General features: G+C 46.4%; 1 protein-coding gene across 1 annotated transcript in view; it reads left to right on the top strand.

Moving 5' to 3' along the window:
• The window catches only part of MGMT (O-6-methylguanine-DNA methyltransferase), a 193372-nt gene that overhangs the window by 140711 nt on the left and 35161 nt on the right, over nt 1-17500 (top strand). The window contains exon 3 of the mRNA XM_035890422.1: nt 14681-14838. Within this exon, the coding sequence (XP_035746315.1) occupies nt 14681-14838 (158 nt within the window). The remainder of the gene's footprint in view (nt 1-14680; nt 14839-17500) is intronic.

The following is a 17500-nucleotide window of genomic DNA, read 5'->3' as shown; positions in this document are numbered from 1 at the left end:
TGGAGCCAGGGGAGGAGGCTGCGCTCGAACCTCCGCCCGAGCCCAAGATGGTCAACGCATCCCGATGGCCGGCGGGCAAACGTGCGCCCGGGCTGATGCACCACGCTGAGCGCCGGTGCTTGGCGTACCCTAAATTTAGGGATGGTCTCAGCTCGGTGCGCTCAGTATCATGGTTTTTGCTGATTTAAAACGTGGGTTCCCTCGGGAAGGCAGCTCGGGGGGCACGCGCCAAGGCTGGCGTGGGCTGAAGACCGGTGCAGCAGCATGGACTCTGAAATTCGGGTTCGGAGCGCGTAAATTGTGTGCTAGAGTAAAACCGTCTTTAGATCGGGTTAAGAGAGATTGCTACGCTTATCTTTGCTTCTTCCCATACGCTTATTTAAATAAACCAGGGTTTAGCATTCAGCCGGCTAGGTCGTTCCCTTCAAGGATTTCTTCATTTATTTTTATGTATATGTTGTCGGTTGTATTGACGTACGTTTGCCAAACTAATTTTACAAGCAGTCCGAGGGCGATTCAACATATTTTTCCGCCTGGGTGTCTCCAGAAGCCGGCAGTGCCGCCCTGCCAGAGCTGTTCAAGAAGCCCAGGGGGAGCGGGGGGGGAGGCGCAGGCTGCCCCAGCTCTCTCCCCGCAGCCCCAGCCCGGGGAGACGGAGGCCGCCGGGAGCGGGAAGATGGAGCGAGGGGCTGAATTAGATCATCCTCTCACTTCAAGGCGCAGTTTTCAAAGCCAGTGGCAAGATTTCCGATTAAAACAATTAAAGTTTTTATTGAGTTTGTTTATTGCTGTATTAGTAATCTGGAAAAGAGATAATAACGTACTTTTTTCTTTTTTTTTTTCTACTGTTAAGGGCTTTATTATTCTGTCCTTGCCAGAAAGCGCATTTTAAGCGCTCGGATTCAAAATTAAATACGACCTCAGTGTTTTAAACTACAATTACAATAACTATCCATTTAGTCGGGTTTTTTTAATTTTGCTTTTGACATATGGTCAATATGCTTATGCCAGCTACTAAAGACGTTACTTTATGCTATGCTAACTATTTAACATATCGCAGCTGCCGTGGTAAATACGGCGGGGTGACACGGGACGTTGGGGAAGCGCGCTACGTGAGCCGCTGCTTGGGTTAAATTCCTATAGCGTCTGTACGTAGGTGAAGACAAAAATCCGCCCTCCTTGATAAAGAGAAATTTATATTATTTATACGGAACAGAACAAACCAATTTACAAGAAAGGCACTTAAGTGGGAAGCTTATTTATTAATGAGTGTAGTACACAAGCTAATGGGGTTGTAATGCAGATGCACCTAAAGCTCGGAGGACAGCCGTCTCCAGGCGCCGCTCACCGCTTCGGAAGACAGAAAGCACGCTTGGAAAAATATTTCTGCGCAATTCCAGAGTTACGTAAAGCAGCTTTCTCCGTCTCATCTTAGGCAGAAGGATGGGCTGGGAGCATCTCCATCTCACCGACCGTGGAGTTTTCGGATAGGAGCGTGCCGGTGCCGGGGCTGTAATCCCCAGCTTTCGCGAGATCCCGCGTTGTCCCCCGCAGTGGGGGGAACCGGGCTGCAAGGGTGGGCAGGTCTGCGTCCCGGGGGAGCATCCCTGCGCGGGGGCGTCCCGAAGCTCCCGGATCCCAGCGGCGAGGCTCCCCGGGGTTTGCAGGGGGGTGGGAGAAGCGAGGAGCCCGCTGGGGCCGAGGCGATCCGCGAAGGGGAGAGTTTGTTTAAATTTCAGTTCCTACATTGGGCCTTTCACAAGCTGCCTTGGAAGCGGCGGTTTGCAGACCTCTATTTCGGTCAGTTGTAACCGCAGTTTTTTGAAACAGTATTTTTATTGGTTTTAGTGATGCGCCCTACCGCGGCAGCCACCCACCCTCCTGCCCGCCCCGCGGCCGCCGTTGCACGAAGCCTCCCCGGAGGCGATCCCGGGCGCTGGAGCGTGTTGCAAACCATAACCAAGAAGTGCGGGCAAGCGTCGATGAAAACGAAGGGAAATGCTCCATAGTTTTTGTTCTTCCTCCTGTCGTAGGGGTGTGTATCTGGTTTTGAGGCCTAACTGGTAAGAAGTAAAGCCCGTTCTTCGTTGGGTAATGCCAATGCATGTGGGAGACAATCTCAAAGCCCTGTAGAAAAGCTTTGGGGTGGGAGAGAGAGAAAGATTTGTTCACAGAATCCCAGAATCCCAGCCTGGCAGGGGCTGGCAGGGCCCTCGGGAGCTCACCCAGTGCCACCCCCCTGCCCAAGCAGGCTCACCCAGAGCAGGGGGCACAGGACAGCGGCCAGGCGGGGGTTGAAGATCTCCAGAGAAGGAGACTCCACAGCCCCCCTGGGCAGCCTGGGCCAGGGCTCGGGCACCCTCACAGTCAACAAGTTCTTCCTCCCGTTCAACTGGAACCTCTTCTGCTTCAGTTTGTGCCCATGGCCCCTTGTCCTGGCGCTGGGCACCACTGGGAAGAGTCTGGCTCCGTCCTGGTGACCCCCACCCTTGAGATATTTGTAGGTGTTGATGAGATCCCCTCTGAGCCTTCTCTTCTCCAGGCCGAACAAGCCCAGCTCCCTCAGCTTTTCCTCGTAGGAGAGATGCTCCAATTAAAACTCTGCTGTTTTAATTCGCATGTATTATTTTCTGAGCGTCCTATTCTCAGCCTGTGTTGACATGAAACTTTGGATGACGAATGCCTGCTAGGAACCCAGATCTCAGCAAATTCCATGATGGTTTCCTCTGATGCCAGTGTTTCTGTGGTTTCTGAGTGTTCATACCTGGTTTAAAAAAAAATAACTGGATGCCATTTCTTTGCAGTGGTGTTAGAAGCTCCACGCTAACACGGGGAGGGGCGGGCTGGCCCCAGGGGTTTTGTCTGGTGCCTTCCCTGCCGTGCGTTCTCCCATACAGCTGCTTGGGCGTGAGGTGCATCAGAAGGGCCTCATTTAGGCGATGAAAATATTTTCGTAATTCTTTCAAGCAGCACATGGGCAGCGTGCCTCTGGTTGTGGCACGTCAGGTCATACGCCGATCTCTGGCCACGCGTCCCAGCATCCGATGGGACATCCCACATGTCAGGCATGGGATGAGCCTACGGTTGGTCCTAACAGGAGATGCTCAGGGGGCAGAAGCTGCATTACACCCGGTCTGGGAAGTTGATTTGAAAAACGTCCTGATGAGTTGAATTCTTAAGAGGTTCCTGATTTATCTGTATCTTAATTCATTTTAATAGGCTGGAGTATCTGCAGGTGCTGTTGATTATAATTCTTGGTGCTCACTTTCATCTGGAATTCATGCACTAACGCACGTCAAGGTGGACATTCAAAGTCAGAGCCCAGTTCCAGTAATTCAGCCTTAAGTTCTCCTCCTTCACTTCCCCTGTGCACCGGTGGAGATCAGAGACCCGGCTCTTGCAGTGTAGGGGTTGTAATGTGTATTTTAACTGCCTTAGGTCTGGGTTGTTTTTTTTTTTTTTAAATCCATGCATAATTGGGATTATATCTATCTTAGATATGTAGAAAAAAAAATGTAAATTTTACTTCAGATACCGGTTAGCAACTGGGTTATTACTGTGAGGCAAGGTTCTGCATAGAGGTGGTGGGGTTTGTGCACGAGGTGATGCTACGTGGCGGTTGCACCGAGCTGGGAAATAGTGGGGGGAGCTGTGGTGAGAACCCTAAACCAGAGGAGCCAAGTGGAGAAGCGGAGGGAGTCTGGTGCACGGTTTAAGGGTCCCCTGCAGCCAGCCCTAACACAGTTAATTGCCTGTGATAAAACCGACCTCGGGAGTCTGATGGGAGAATTCTTTTATATAAGAAAAAAAATGTTTTGTAACAATTTCTTGTAAGTGCTAAAATTAACTGACTTTCTTTTAACCTAATTATAGATAGAACTGATGATATCACCTATGCTTAATGTTGCTGAACATCTTGGGTGAGAGTGTGCTGCTGCTTGTAACTTGGCTGAATTTTTGCTTTTTGCTTTAAAGCGTTTCATGTGAAGCATCGGCTTAGTAGTTGCTGGTTGAGGGTCTTTGGGGCGTGTGCTTAATTTCCCCCATTCTCAGTCCAGAACAGGGTGGTCCTTTGCAGCGAGAAGATACACAGAAATGAGGTTTTTTCTCTTTTTTAGACAAATCTTCCAGCCGTTCTGCTGCCAACCCCACTGCTTCAAAACAGAAATATTTATGAAGAGGCCACTCTGATACTAGGAATATTTTTGTCCTCCAAATATGGCCCAACTGCAGACCTTTGGAAAGTTTCATTCATTGAGGAGGAATGGGTCTCTTTGGGGAGGGAGGTCGCTGGGCTTCTGGGGCTGAGCCCAACGTTGATACAACCTCACGGTGCTGATGAGCACCAGAACTATCTACGGTTTTCTTGACCTGCCCGAAAGACTTCTGGCACAAATGAGGTAGAAAGGTGCAGGATGAAATCTGGAGAGAACAAGAATGAGTCAGCACTGGCCCAGGCTGCCCATGGGGGCTGTGGAGTCTCCTTCTCTGGAGATCTTCAACCCCCGTCTGGACACTGTCCTGTGCCCCCTTGCTCTGGGTGAGCCTGCTTGGGCAGGGGGGTGGCACTGGGTGAGCTCTGGAGGGCCCTGCCAGCCCCTGCCAGGCTGGGAGTCTGTGAGTCTGGAAAATATGTGGTTGGGAGACAGGAAGAAAGCAGTACTTGAATTGGTGACCAGCACGGAGGCAGACCATGAAATCCTCTGTAGGAGCAGTAAGGTCAGACAACGAGCAGTACTGAGACAGTCCGAACACGATGAGTTAAGGAGGATGGGTGGTGGCCAGGGTAGAAAAAGGGCAGAACATTGCAACTGGGCAGTGTAAGGAGAGGGAAGAGGGTTGTCATGGACCAGGCAATGAAGCAGGGCTTGGGGCGTTGGGACGCAGAGCAGAAGATTGAGGTGGACGAAGAACCGTAACTTCTTACTGGTTGTCCTTGCACCTTACCGTTGTTTTAGCAGAGGTCTTTGTCCATGATGAGATAACGCTTCTCAGAAAGCACAAGAAATACGGTCAGGAAAAATAAGCCAAGACCACACAGACGTAGCCTTGTTTTCCTTGAGCGTGTTTCTTGTGTTCCTAGGAAAGTCCGCCGCTCGCTGATTGCTGTGTTTCCTCCGTGGTCTCACACTGCCGTATCCCAGGGCAAGATCTTGTTTGAAATCTGTGTCTCTCTATATAGGATTCCAATCAAAACTTTAATGGTACAGGGCAGTGAGTAGCATTTAATGACCTTCAGTGCTATCACTTGAGTCTTTTGGGCATTGACATTGATTTTCCTTATCTTGGCGTGTGAAGACAGGAGTCTCACTCCCTTCTCTAAAGTGTTTGCTGGGATGCACTGGTTGCACAGAATAAGCAGGCAGCGGCGTCGCAGGCGGCGTGGCGGGCAGCGGCGATGGGCTGCGTGTGCTGCTTTCTTAGGCAGCCCCGGGTTGGTACCGGAATTTAACATCATTCATTGCAAGAGGCGGAAAAAAAAGAACTAGGCCATTGGGATCCCTAGGTATTTCACTCAAGAGGGGCACCTATTTATTCAGAATTTGTATTTGATACCCAGATTTTTGCGCAGATGCTTCTTTTTCGGGGTAAAAGAGAGGTACTGTTTTAACGTAGAATTTCTGGCCGGTCAGATCCGTAAGAATTTGCATCCTCGGTAGCAGGTAAAAGGAGAACGGGGAAAATATTGCAGAGGTTGTATGACAAGGAATAAGTCTTACTCAGTTCTGAGTCCTTGTACTCTTCCGTAAATGCATCGATTTCTCCTTAATAGGTCTTAAAAGGAACTGCGGTGGGGTCGTTCAGCACGAATTGGGGTGTTATTTCTGTTTATTGCAGCTCTCATCCTTTTTTTTTTTCCCCATCTCTTACACTATCATACAGACACTTCATTTCATAAATGAAGCTGCTAAGTTAAACGATGTAAGGATGCGCTTCTCCATGAATTTTAAACCTAAAACGCTGCTTTGTTCGTTGATTCAGTTGTGGGGAAAAAAAGCGCACCACAGACGTACGGCTATTTGAACTCTTTATTTGCCACATTTACAATATTAATAACACTGTTTCTAGAAGTTGTCACATCAAGTAAAAGATCTTCATTCCCGACTGTCTTTTGGGGCCAAATTGAGACTGGATGCATGCATTTAATAAATTGTAGTCTCAAGTAGTCATTTTTGTAAATAATTAGCTTCGGTGAAAGAATAAGTTAGCATATTGTATGCATCTAATGTTGCAAATGTACATACAGCAAACTTTCCTATTAATCAACAGTCAAGCACTGTAAGTTGGGTCTCATACATAATGAATTGTTCTTAAACCTCCTGGGTTTCATTGATAGAAAAATAAGAGAAAACACAAGTGTAGTAAGCTTTTGAATAAAATTTAACGAGATTGCTCTGCATCCTGTAATCGTTTTGGAATCATTAGAGACCAGATAATTCATCGGCAGTTTTGGGGTGGCTTTAGCCTTCATCTATCAAAGGAAGACTTTTTAAATGACATTTAGGTGTTGATAAAATACATTTTTATTTAATTTCACAATGAAGGCTTCAGTAAAAATGTCAGCTAACTCTCCATTTATTCTGTACAGAATACTGCTGCATGACTGAGGCTGGGTTTAATGTTAATTTTTGCGTTCTAATCATTACTGATTCTTCCATTTGAAAAGTAAAACACTAGCTATTTCCCTAAGAAAAAAAAAAACGATTTGGTAAGACAAGCACAGGCATACGCGTAGGTATAAGAAGGAGACAGCCAGCCTTCGCTTTTCAGACGGTGCCGCTTTTTACACAGCCCTGACTTCTGTTGACTTCACGTACATGGGCGTCGTGTGGGGAGTTGTCTTCAGTCGTTTGCTGGTAAAATAAGAAAAAGCCATTTAAAAAAGAAAAAAACCCCAGTACATAAGGTTTTATGTTATGTTTGCGCCTCGTACCTATTTCATGGCAAGAGTTACCCTCCAGCTCCTAGAGAATCAGCAGCAAATTCTCCTGCAAATGCAAAAATTGACTCTGATTTAGGAGCTCTTCACCATTAACTGTACTAATGACCCTAAGCTGTGGAGATGCTTGATCCACCTGATGTGCCCCAGCTGACCAGTGCCTGGGGAATCATTTAATCATGGATGCTCAGTGCCAAACTGATGGTAGCTTTGGTCAGTGCAGGAGCCTGTCTGAGAGGCAGCATCATGAGCAGCAGGCACCAGGAGGAAGGGCCATGGGCTCACGTGCATGGGCTTGTCTGGTCCTTGGGCAGCAGTGTGGCATCTCATGGGGAGAAAATGACCCAAGGACCCTTTCTTCTCACTGGTCTGAAATCACTTGGAGATCCTCTGCTCCTCTCTGATGCTCTGAGGACGGTTTTGTTCCTCAGGTGAGTCACAGGGGGATTTTGGTACATCCTAAACTCTCTCCGAAGGTGAGGGCAGAATTCTACCGTAACTGGGCAATGTTCCCAAAAAATGTTCTCCTCTCCGCCCATAGGCAGATTCCTTCTGTAAGATTCTTTTCCATAAGCCTCAAAACACCCTTTTTTATTTTAAAAAAAAAAAAAAAATCTATTTTAACCCTGTCATGAGGGTAAAATCTGTTGAGAAGTCCACCCACATTCCTCCTCTTGTTTGACATTAAGTAGGTCTGCAGTCTCCAAGAGAGCCATGTCTAAATTGCTGTCAGATCGCATCACGCGCTCCGGCCGCCGAGCAGGGCTGCCGGGTCATGTCAGAGCCCATTCGTTATAGCTGAAGTCTGCTGCAGCAACGGGCCTCTGGTCTTTCTCCCTTAACAAGAGGATTAGCATGACAGCCACATGGAGCTCTTTACGGACAGTCACCAAACACTTGCTGAGGTTGGGCTTCAATTACCCGTTGGGACGGCCGCCGAGGTTGGGGCTCCCTGTCGTGGTGCAACCTTGGATCCAGTGGTCCAGGTTTCTCTGCTGGGCTCCCTGTTTTGGGAAGGTTTCTATAATCTCCCCCTGCCACTCCTCCCCACCCCCTTCCTTTTTTTTTTTTTTTTTTTTCTTTGTTTTGTATTATTTTAGGGTAATTTTGCAGGGGGAAAAAAAGGACCTTTTAATACAAGATACTTGCAGGGGTTATTTTCTTGCTGTTTTATTTCTGTCCCCCTTTCCTCCATTAACGCGTTCCTATCGGAGCCTTTTTCATCCTTACTGGACATAGGGTAATTTTGATAATTTTTGGACCTGCTTAAGGCACAGGCTTGTAAGAAATTGAATGGCCAAAGAAGTTTCAAAATACGGTGGAGAAAAAACACGGATGTGTCCTGCCATTGGTAATTCTTCCTACGTACCCCAGCGTGGAGGTACTCTTCAAACTGGAGACGCCGAGCACTGTGCTACCCTATAAATGTGCTTGCAGATTTCCAGAGACAAACGGCAATGTTTTCTATTACAGGTTTAATTAAAATTTAGTGTCTGTGTCTGCCAGGTAGTTCTGTCTCTTTTTTTCCTGCTTGTAAATCATGAAGCCGTAGGCGCTGGGGAGCCTCCAGAGCAGCGCGGGGAAGTCGGGTCTCTCTTTCGGAGACGGGTCATTGCCTTCTGCTCTTTCTCGCCTGCCCCCATCTCTGCCCATCACGCCTTCTGCAGGCATTGGGTTTCCTGCTTGGTTTTCCTCCGCTGCACTCTTCTTTCTCTGTCTGTCCAGGTTAGACTTGATGACATGGAATTTTGATGTTGATTTTGACGAAGGCAGGCTAAGAGAAGGGTTTGGTGAGATTTTGTGCCATCCGCATCGTGAAGAGTGCATCTGATGATTGCCTTCACAGCATTCTGGTCATAACAGGATCTAAAAGCCTCTTAATTAGGACCAATTTATTTATATTCTAATATACAATCGGTTGTTCATGAACAAAAGTGCTTACGGTTTTTGTTCGGGGACCACAGTGGAAAAATTCCGGATGCCCTTAAAAAACATAGAATGGGATGTGGTTGAGTATCCAAGTATATTTATTTTCCACACACCTGAAGGTAATCAGGTATCACAAACCCAGTTGTCTCCAGTGGCATGTGTACCGTGGTGTCAGTTGGTAACAGCCTGGCAAAGACCCGCATTTCCATGGGAAGAGATTGGGAAGCTGTATATAAAAACCATGCATTCCATATGGGGTTTTTTTCTATTTATTTTCTTTTATTTTAGGTCTTTATCCCTGCTTTCATCTGAGTGGAACTGTTGTCATTATTACAGTAATGTCTACCCACGTGTACCAGTGGCCCTTAGCTGACTGCAGTCTAGGAGGAGGAGTGGCAATTTTTTTATTTTTTTGGTGCTAGTTGGGAACCTCTTTTTTTTTGCATCCTAGCCAAATGGCAATAAAGGGCACTCTCCGTTAGCTCAGCGCCCCTAGCAGCCCATAAACCTCTTCTTCAGCAAACACTAGAGGGTGAGGTAGTTATCCGGGGATAAAACATCTGGGTGTCTGTGGCTATGGACAGTGGAAGCAAGCATTGGCTGTTATGTTCAACCAATTGATTGTATTTAAGATATACAGATATTTTATAAATATACAAATAGATATATCAATATGTTGTGGGAGCCGATACAACATTCTCGTAATATTTACCCTAAGGAAGCTGCCAGCTCTTAGCTTTACCCTAAGGAAGCTGCCAGCAGAGATGTTGCCATACGTTCTCCTTATTTGAAGTCCCATAACCCAAGGTCCATCTTGTAGTGTTTCCATTAAGGTTTATTAAGGACTGACGGAGGCAAAAAGTAGCTCAGAAAGAAAATAAATAATTAAAACCCTACCAGTTTAGAACATGGCTACCCACTGAGGCTTCTCTGGTTTTCATAGTGGTTCAGCTATTTAGGATGGTACTGCAGCCAGGGTGCTGCTTACACGTTGATTTTGGAAGCATGTTAGAAACTTCCAGTTCTTGGCAAGTGGCTTGCAAGGAGCCTGTTAAACTGAAACAGGTGCTGTTTTGGCTTTTCTCCTCGTCTGCTAAAACCATCTTTTCCTTCATTCCATCCCGTGCAAACAGAAGAAGTCGCAGCAGAGACTCGGCTGGGATGGAGCCTCAGGAAGACACCTCTCAGCTGCATGGAAGCAAGAGCCCAGTGGCTTCCTCGGTTTGTTCAGTCCTAAAAAAGAGCTGTAATGGAAATACGCGTGTAGGATTGCAGTTAAGGGTGGTATGGAATAGCTGTCGGATGTGTAAGCTGGGCCGCACCTGAGCTGCGGTGGATTCTCGTGCTGGGACTGACCTTACGCCTCTCTTGGACTTCAACGCCACCAAGAGTTTATACATATAAAAATATATATATGTTATATATGTTTTTTATATATTTATATTCTTTTAGATTTATTTAGGTGTCTGTTTTTTACAGCTTAAAACAAGCATGGTTTTTTTTCTGTTTGAGAAGTATGTAGCTTTAATTAAGCATCACATTGTAAAGCTGGGTAGATGGGTCAGCCGCTTGCAGCTGAACATCCATTTAATGTCACCACGAATTTCAGACAGGCATCTACCTTACTGCACGTGGGGCAGAGGCTGGCATGTTCATGCAAGCAAAACAGTTGCCATTTAAAAAAAAAAAAAAAAACCAACCTGCAAACCCTACGGTAACGATTGCTTGTTGACCAAGTGAAAATACAAAAATCCTTTGCGTTGAATTTTTTGAGATGCCAGGCAGCACCCAACACTATTCACTAATGGAAACAAGTGCAGTGACGGTCTCCGATGAAAGCGTAAGTGATCTAAATAAGGCTACTGCATGTTAAATAAATGCTTCTCGTTATTTGTGCCACACTGCCAAAAAAGGTGTTGGTATTTTTTAAGGAAAGATAATGATATTCTCCAGGGCAAAAGTAAAGCAGGGGCATTTCTTATACCTTCTGCTTAGCTTCTTGCATTTTTTGATGAATATGCTTGGTTTATTTTCCTGTACAAAAGTAAAAATGGCACCGTGTTGAATCAGAGGTTTAAGATGTAAGCTCTCCGTAGGTAGAGCACAGAACAAGTGGCCACTTGGCCGTCACCTTGTGTGCTGCTGGCTCTGTGCCACAAGTGGCTCTGCTGCCCGGAGTGGCTCCCTTCCTTGGGAATCACCGAGGGCAGGACAGAAGATAAGAGGGTCCCCTTTTCCTTGTTTTTCATTGCTAAAGATTAGGCACCAGCAGTTGATAGGACTCTCAGATGGATATTGCTCTCTAATGGCATACAACTCTTTTCCTGTCCGTCTTGACGGTGGAGATGCTGAAGGATCAGTGCGTGGTGTAGGGTGTTCAGAAACCTTCCAAGAAGCCTAACAATTTCACAGGAGGGGGGAGATTTCCCACGATGTAACTCATCTCCTCTCTTTTTCTTCTTATGAATGTTTTGAGACCACTTTTGCCTTGCTTTTTGAAACGTACGTGTGGTTTAGTTGGACCAAAGTGTGGCTTTGAAGCCTGAGGAAAATCCTTTAAAAGGCAGCTGGTGTTTTAAGTTGAATTTTTAATGACTAGGTAGTTTGTAGAAGGAGTGCTGCTATGCAACTTCGGAAGGAGAAAGGGGAGGAGGGGAAGGAGGACCAGTAGAAGACACCCATGCACACGTTATGGTCATTCTTCTTTATTAATGCTGTCAAATTCCCAGGAATAGTTGTTAGCATTTCTAGCCAAGCAAAATTAATACCTAGATTTTTTTTTTAAGTTTTCTGCCAATTTGAAGCTCTCAGCGTATATGTTGGCGAATCGACTTTGTAACCTACAGGAAAAGAAGTCAGAGCATTCTTCGAAAGCCAAGCATTTTTTGTCTTGCAGAGTTTTTGCTTTCTTGACCAAGGTGGAGGTGGCCATGGAGGTGGCGGGTGGTGTGAAAGTGTCTGCTGTTGAAGTGATGGGAGAATGGTCTCATCAAAACCATCTAGAGATGTTCATTTTCGAGGCACTGTTCTTAAAAGCAGTAATTAAAATATTTTAAAAATTAAGACTTAATAAGACTTATTATTAAGACCTGGTGGAAGTGAGGAACGTGTATGAGATGGCAGGGGAAATGTATCCATGCGTTGGGATGGCTGAGCCTTGCTACAGTACGCAGCAGGTTCCTGCAGCCCTCCCGGCTGCCCAGATGGGCTGTAATTCACGTTGTCTTTAAAGAGATAGATGGACCTTTACTTGTTCCTTACACGAAACAGGGAGCTAATGGCCCGATGGTTACCTCGAGGCAGCCTTGGTAGCACTGCACCTCACTGGCGTTGGTGTCCTGCTTCCCACCTGGTTTTGGGGGGAGAACTGTGGTAGTTTGGTGCCTTTCTGGAGTGGGAGGAGGTTACGGTGCCTATCTGGCAGCGTCGGGCTGGGAGCCCAGCCCGCTGGGGGCTGCTGGCTTGCGGAGCAGCGAGGAGACGAAGCCTTTCAGTTTTATGATGATATTACAGTCCAAATCATTTCCAGACTCCCGAGAATGTGAAACAAGATGATGCGAAAAACATAAGGTTACTGTAGTTTTGAGTGCTTCCTATGCTCTTCTGGATAAATGGAGCAGAAAAGTCTACCAACTTCTCTTTGAGATTTCAAAGGCGTTATTCTATTCCGCCGTTATTATATTGCCGTAGCTCTAACAATCCACAGTAAAACCAAGCCATATTCTGCTGAGCGTTGTACATGTGTGGAATAACGGATCATCGGTGGTGTTGAGAGCTCGGTTTGAGGTCCATGTTGTAGGAATTCATGCAGAAGAGTTTATGCCCAGATTCTCAGACCTCTTTTTTTTTTTTTAGCATAGAGATTATTAAATGGCAAAATAACATAAAATAGGCATCGATTTTATGAAGCTAATCGATACTACTTCTCACACACACACATAAAAAAAAAAATCTGAAGTGTTAATTTGGTAAATAAATGGAAAGAGAGAACTAAAATTTCTAGCAAAGTGGATCCAAAGCTGACTCTTCATTTTTGTTTTGCCTCTGCTCCAAGCCACCAACTCGCATTCTTGGGCAACTGGAGCATTTTAATGGTCTGCCTCTGTGTCCACCACCTTCTCTGCCACTTTCTAATCAGTAATTATGTGGCCTTCAGTGGTTAACGATTAATGAGAAAATGAATTGGGGCTGGGGGGGATGGCAGGGCTGTTCGATCGTGCAACAGGCGAGTGAGGGCTTCGCTTCTGAGAGGAGCCCTGAGCCACCTCAGAGCCCCTGGAGGCAGAGCCGGGGCCGGCGTCTGGCTGCACCCACGTCCCATTGTGTTGGGCTCCGTGGGCCGTGGTGGGTCGAGTGTGGGAAGGTGTTCGGTCTTTTTGCAAAGGTGCCTGGTGGCAAAAGCAGACCTGGTGCCCTTCATGCCAGGATGGGTGTGTCACGCGTTTCAGTTTCTTCGGTTTCCTGCCAGGAGGGAACTAACAAAATATTTCCACTTGCTTGCATCATGCTCGGGCGTACGATAGAATTTGGGTTGGTTTGCTCTTTCCCCATACCTCAGTGGCAGAATCGCTCTGGTTTTCTCTTTTTTTTTTTTTTTTTTTTTCTCCCCTGTCTCAGGTTCTCGTGTATTTTGATATTTCTGCAATTTTCTCTCCTTTCTCCTGCATTGCGACACATCCAACCCCTCACCAGAAGACTATGCTGTTGAGTTTTAGCAACACACTACTGAGGAACTTCTTGTTCCAGGGTCTGGCTGTATTTCCAGCTGGGGGAAAAAAAGCTGCAACTGTCAGAAAACCTTAGGATGGCTCCTCGGTGGCACTTAGGATTCTGGATCTGAGAAGGCTGCTGGCAGGGCTCACTCTTTTGGCAGTCGCCTTTGATGTTTGTCTCCTTACCAACCTCCCTGCCGTCTCTCTCGGGCACGTTGCTCACGGACTCCGTTTGTTTATCGGTACCCTGAAACGGGTCTCTGCAGTTTTGAGAGGCGCCCACCACACCGCGACCCCATAAAGCGCCAGGAGAGCACCACCACCCCTTCGCCGGCGCTGCTTCGCCTTGCTGGAAGCACGTGGGTTGGGAAACGTGGCTGGCTCTTTGCAAAATCCGGGGCTCACAGTTTCATCGCTCTCGTACACACGTTGCTCTTGGAGGGGAAAAGAAGGAAAAAGTAGCGAGGGAAGAAGTACGTTTTTGTTTGCAGGTGCTTTCTGTTTGCTTGCTTTGCTCTTCGGTATCCTGCAAGCACGAGCTGCCATTGAAAATCAAATGAATTCTCAATTGCTTCCTTCCAATTCAATAAGTGGAGGAAAGCAGAAACCTGCCACCGTCACTGGAAGGAAACGGGGCAGAGGAAGGCATGGGTTTGGCAGAAAGCTGTTTCTTTTCCTTCTTTCCCTGGGGAAGGTCCCTGGGGAGACAGGACTGCACCCCTGGGGGACGTGGAGGAGGAGCCTCACCTCCGTCCACCCTAGAGGCACAGGGATGCGGCCTCTACCATGGTCTTGGCTGCTTTTCTTGCTCCCTGATGTTTCCCACTTACGCTCGGCATTTTCCTCTCGCCAGTCTCTTAGGATTTTTTTTACAGGTGTAAGCAACCTTGTGTCATCCTCGCATTCCTAGAGGTGACAAGGACGCGTTTTTGTATTGCTGTTAGGAATCTTTTCACCTTTATCAGAGCAGAACGAAGATGGAGTCTGACTCCAGATCGAATGCTTTTCCGATGATGTATTTTTCTGCTTATGTAGGTAGTATGAATATTCATTTTTATCATTTCTATCATTATAATGCTACAATTCTCTCTCGCAACAGGGCAGAGTCCTTGGCCGCGTGCGAGGTGTGCGAAGGCGCGGAGGAGATGACGGAGCCGCTGAAGCAGTGCACGGCCTGGCTGCACGCCTACTTCTGCGAGCCGGCGAGGACGGCGAGCCTTCCCGTGCCAGCCTTCCACCACCCGCTGCTCCAGCGAGGTCCGTGCCACCGGGTACCCATCCCCTCCCTGCTCCCATCAGCCAGGGCGGCAGTGCCTCCCGTCTCCCTAATTCTTGGTCAATGGCACTAAAAATGATGCAGTTCAGGTCCTGACAGCTGCTGGCTGGAAGGTTTGGGCATGAACCCATGTGAAGGGCGGTGAGCTCCCCAGTAAGGTCGTTGTTCACTTACATTAGCTTTTTGCCAGCAGTAGCGGGGTTGAGGTTTGGACGTGTCCATGTCAATAGACTTGGGCCACAGAAGCAGTCGGTGATAGGTTGCCTAAGGTAGCTATGGTTTTATTCCTCAAAGTTATGATAGATAATGTTTTGATTTGATAATATTTTGATTTTCTTAAACAAAGAACGAGTATTGTTACGACGTAGTTACGGTGCTCCTGTATTTAGATAAAATCAAGAAAAACTTCCCCTTACCATTCTCCATTTACTGGCTGCGTTCCTGAAGGCCTCGTAACAGAAGTCAATCGCTTGGAATGAAAGAGATCTCATTATTTAAAAAAAAAAATAAAAAAAATAAAAAAAATCTCAGAAGCCTGCTTTTTGCAGTGCCTTCTGGTCTGTCCATGAATGCCATCATTTCCCAGCGAGTCAGATCTTCAGTTTAATAGATCTGGTTTTTAATTGTCTGATATTCCATAATAATATAGCATGGAAAAGGGGCGACTATACGGGAGGTAAGGCAGCACTGGGCTTTGTATAAACTCTAAAATATATGTACTTTTTCTCTTTTTTCTTTTTTTTGTTTTTTTGTGGTTGAAAGTTGGCTAACACCTTTTAACTACGGGTGCATACATTTTTATTCCAAGGCAGAAGGACATCGGTGCCTGTGTCAAACAATATCCAGTTCTACCTGTGGAAAGGCAGGGCTGTTTTGGTAGGCACGCCCTTGCGAGTAGAAGCTGTCTCCACTGCTAATTGCTGGTTTTATTCAAATTCCTATAAATAGTAGGTTTCTTCTTGCCGTTACACTTTCTTATGCGTAATTAGCTAATGGCAGCTGCAAGTAGAACAACGAAATCAAAATGCAGTTGTTGTGGGGAGCCTTCTGCGGATCCTCAGGCTGGTGCGTTCCGAAGGTGGGAGTCTCATGTTTTGTGAGCGTTGCGCAGTATCTTTGCTTTAATGATGAACTTCTGCACTTAACCCTTCCGTGTCAGGGAAATTCTCAGTGCGACACCTTTCGTAGTCAAATTACAGGGTGGGTACTGGGTATTTTTTAAACTAAGTTGTGTATTGTGCTGTCTCCCTCTGGTTTTTTATACAAACATCATTTTTATCAACTACTAAAAAATGTCATTTAGAGGTTTTAGTGAAACTGTCCGATCAGCACGTGGGAGAACAAGCCCTAATGACACGATGGTGTCATAATTGCCAAAGTGCTCATGAAGTACGGCCGTCTAGGTGATTAAGTTATCATTTCAGGACTCTTTTTAATTAGCTGGGATGAAATTAAGACCTGTGGCATGAAAACGTTAGGCTTGGGGTGAACATGAACGGGCAAAGCTGGATGGGAAATAGTTGCTGCTGCTGTTCCTTCCATCTCTGAATAACATCAGGGGAATTCTGCTTCCCAGATTATCCACCAGAAGATTATAAAACATTTAAAGTCATGCTTTTACTTTTATTAATTTTCCTAAATTGGCTACTGAATTCTTCTTAGCTTGGCTAATGAAAATTTTTTGTCTAAGCGCTGCTGATGTCAGTTTAGCTGTTGTTTTGGGGTTCAATCCTGAGCAGTCTCGCCTTGACTTAGGGTCAGAGTTGGTGTAGGGGTCTTTGGTCCTTCCTCTGCAGGCATCGCTGGAAGAGACTGAAGGTCATTTAAAAGAGGAAAAATAAGTGTGTTTGCTAATAGGAGGCTCCTCGAGGGAAGGCAGTCATCACCCTCTGGTTTTTTGGGGTGTGGAAGGACTCTTCAGCGCCGTATCAGTGCAAAACCCAGTCAAGAGGTGCCTGCGGGGACAGGATGGGACGGGCCGTGGCCGGGAGCCTCGCTGGTGGGTCTCCCTGCAGCGCCCATGGCTTGGTGAAGGCTGTGGCTGGTGGTCCGGCTGGCCACGTGCTGGGCAGCCGTGGTCCTCATGGGGCCTGACCTTCTCTATCACAGGTTCGGTGCTGGGGACAGGGGGACTGGAGAGTGGTTTTCTCCTTATAACATGTGCAGGGCCAGGGTTTTTTAATTTAGTTCAATTATTTGTTCTTGGACTGACACCAGGTGTGCGTGTTTGGGGGGGGGGCATGTACATAATAGAAAAGCTAATGAAGAATTAATTGGCACAAATCGCAACAATGCGAAAGCATCTCTGTTCTTTGCTTTCTCCTGGTAATACTTTCATAAAGCAGAAAAAAATTATATTGGAAGAAATGGGGAAATACATGTGCAAAATTTTAAGAAACTATTTTAAAAAGTTATTTAGCAGAAAGGTAACGTAAAACCCGCGTTATAATGGATTCCAGCATACGTTTCAATTTATCTGTAAGTCAGAAATGCAGTAATGCTAAATCAGGAATTTGGTGTTTATTTACTTTTTCACATTTACATTTGAAAGTGCCTCCTCATTTCTCCAGGCACTCAAAAATGTAGAACAAACATAAGTGAGAGCATGAGGATCCAAAGCCGGGAAGGCTTTTTCTCATCACA

Source organism: Egretta garzetta, unplaced genomic scaffold (genome assembly GCF_000687185.1).
Source record: "Egretta garzetta isolate BGI_Z169 unplaced genomic scaffold, ASM68718v1 scaffold152, whole genome shotgun sequence".
NCBI lineage: Eukaryota > Metazoa > Chordata > Aves > Pelecaniformes > Ardeidae > Egretta > Egretta garzetta.
The sequence above is the reverse complement of the archived record's forward strand: the minus strand, read 5'-3'. Positions and strand labels throughout refer to the sequence as shown.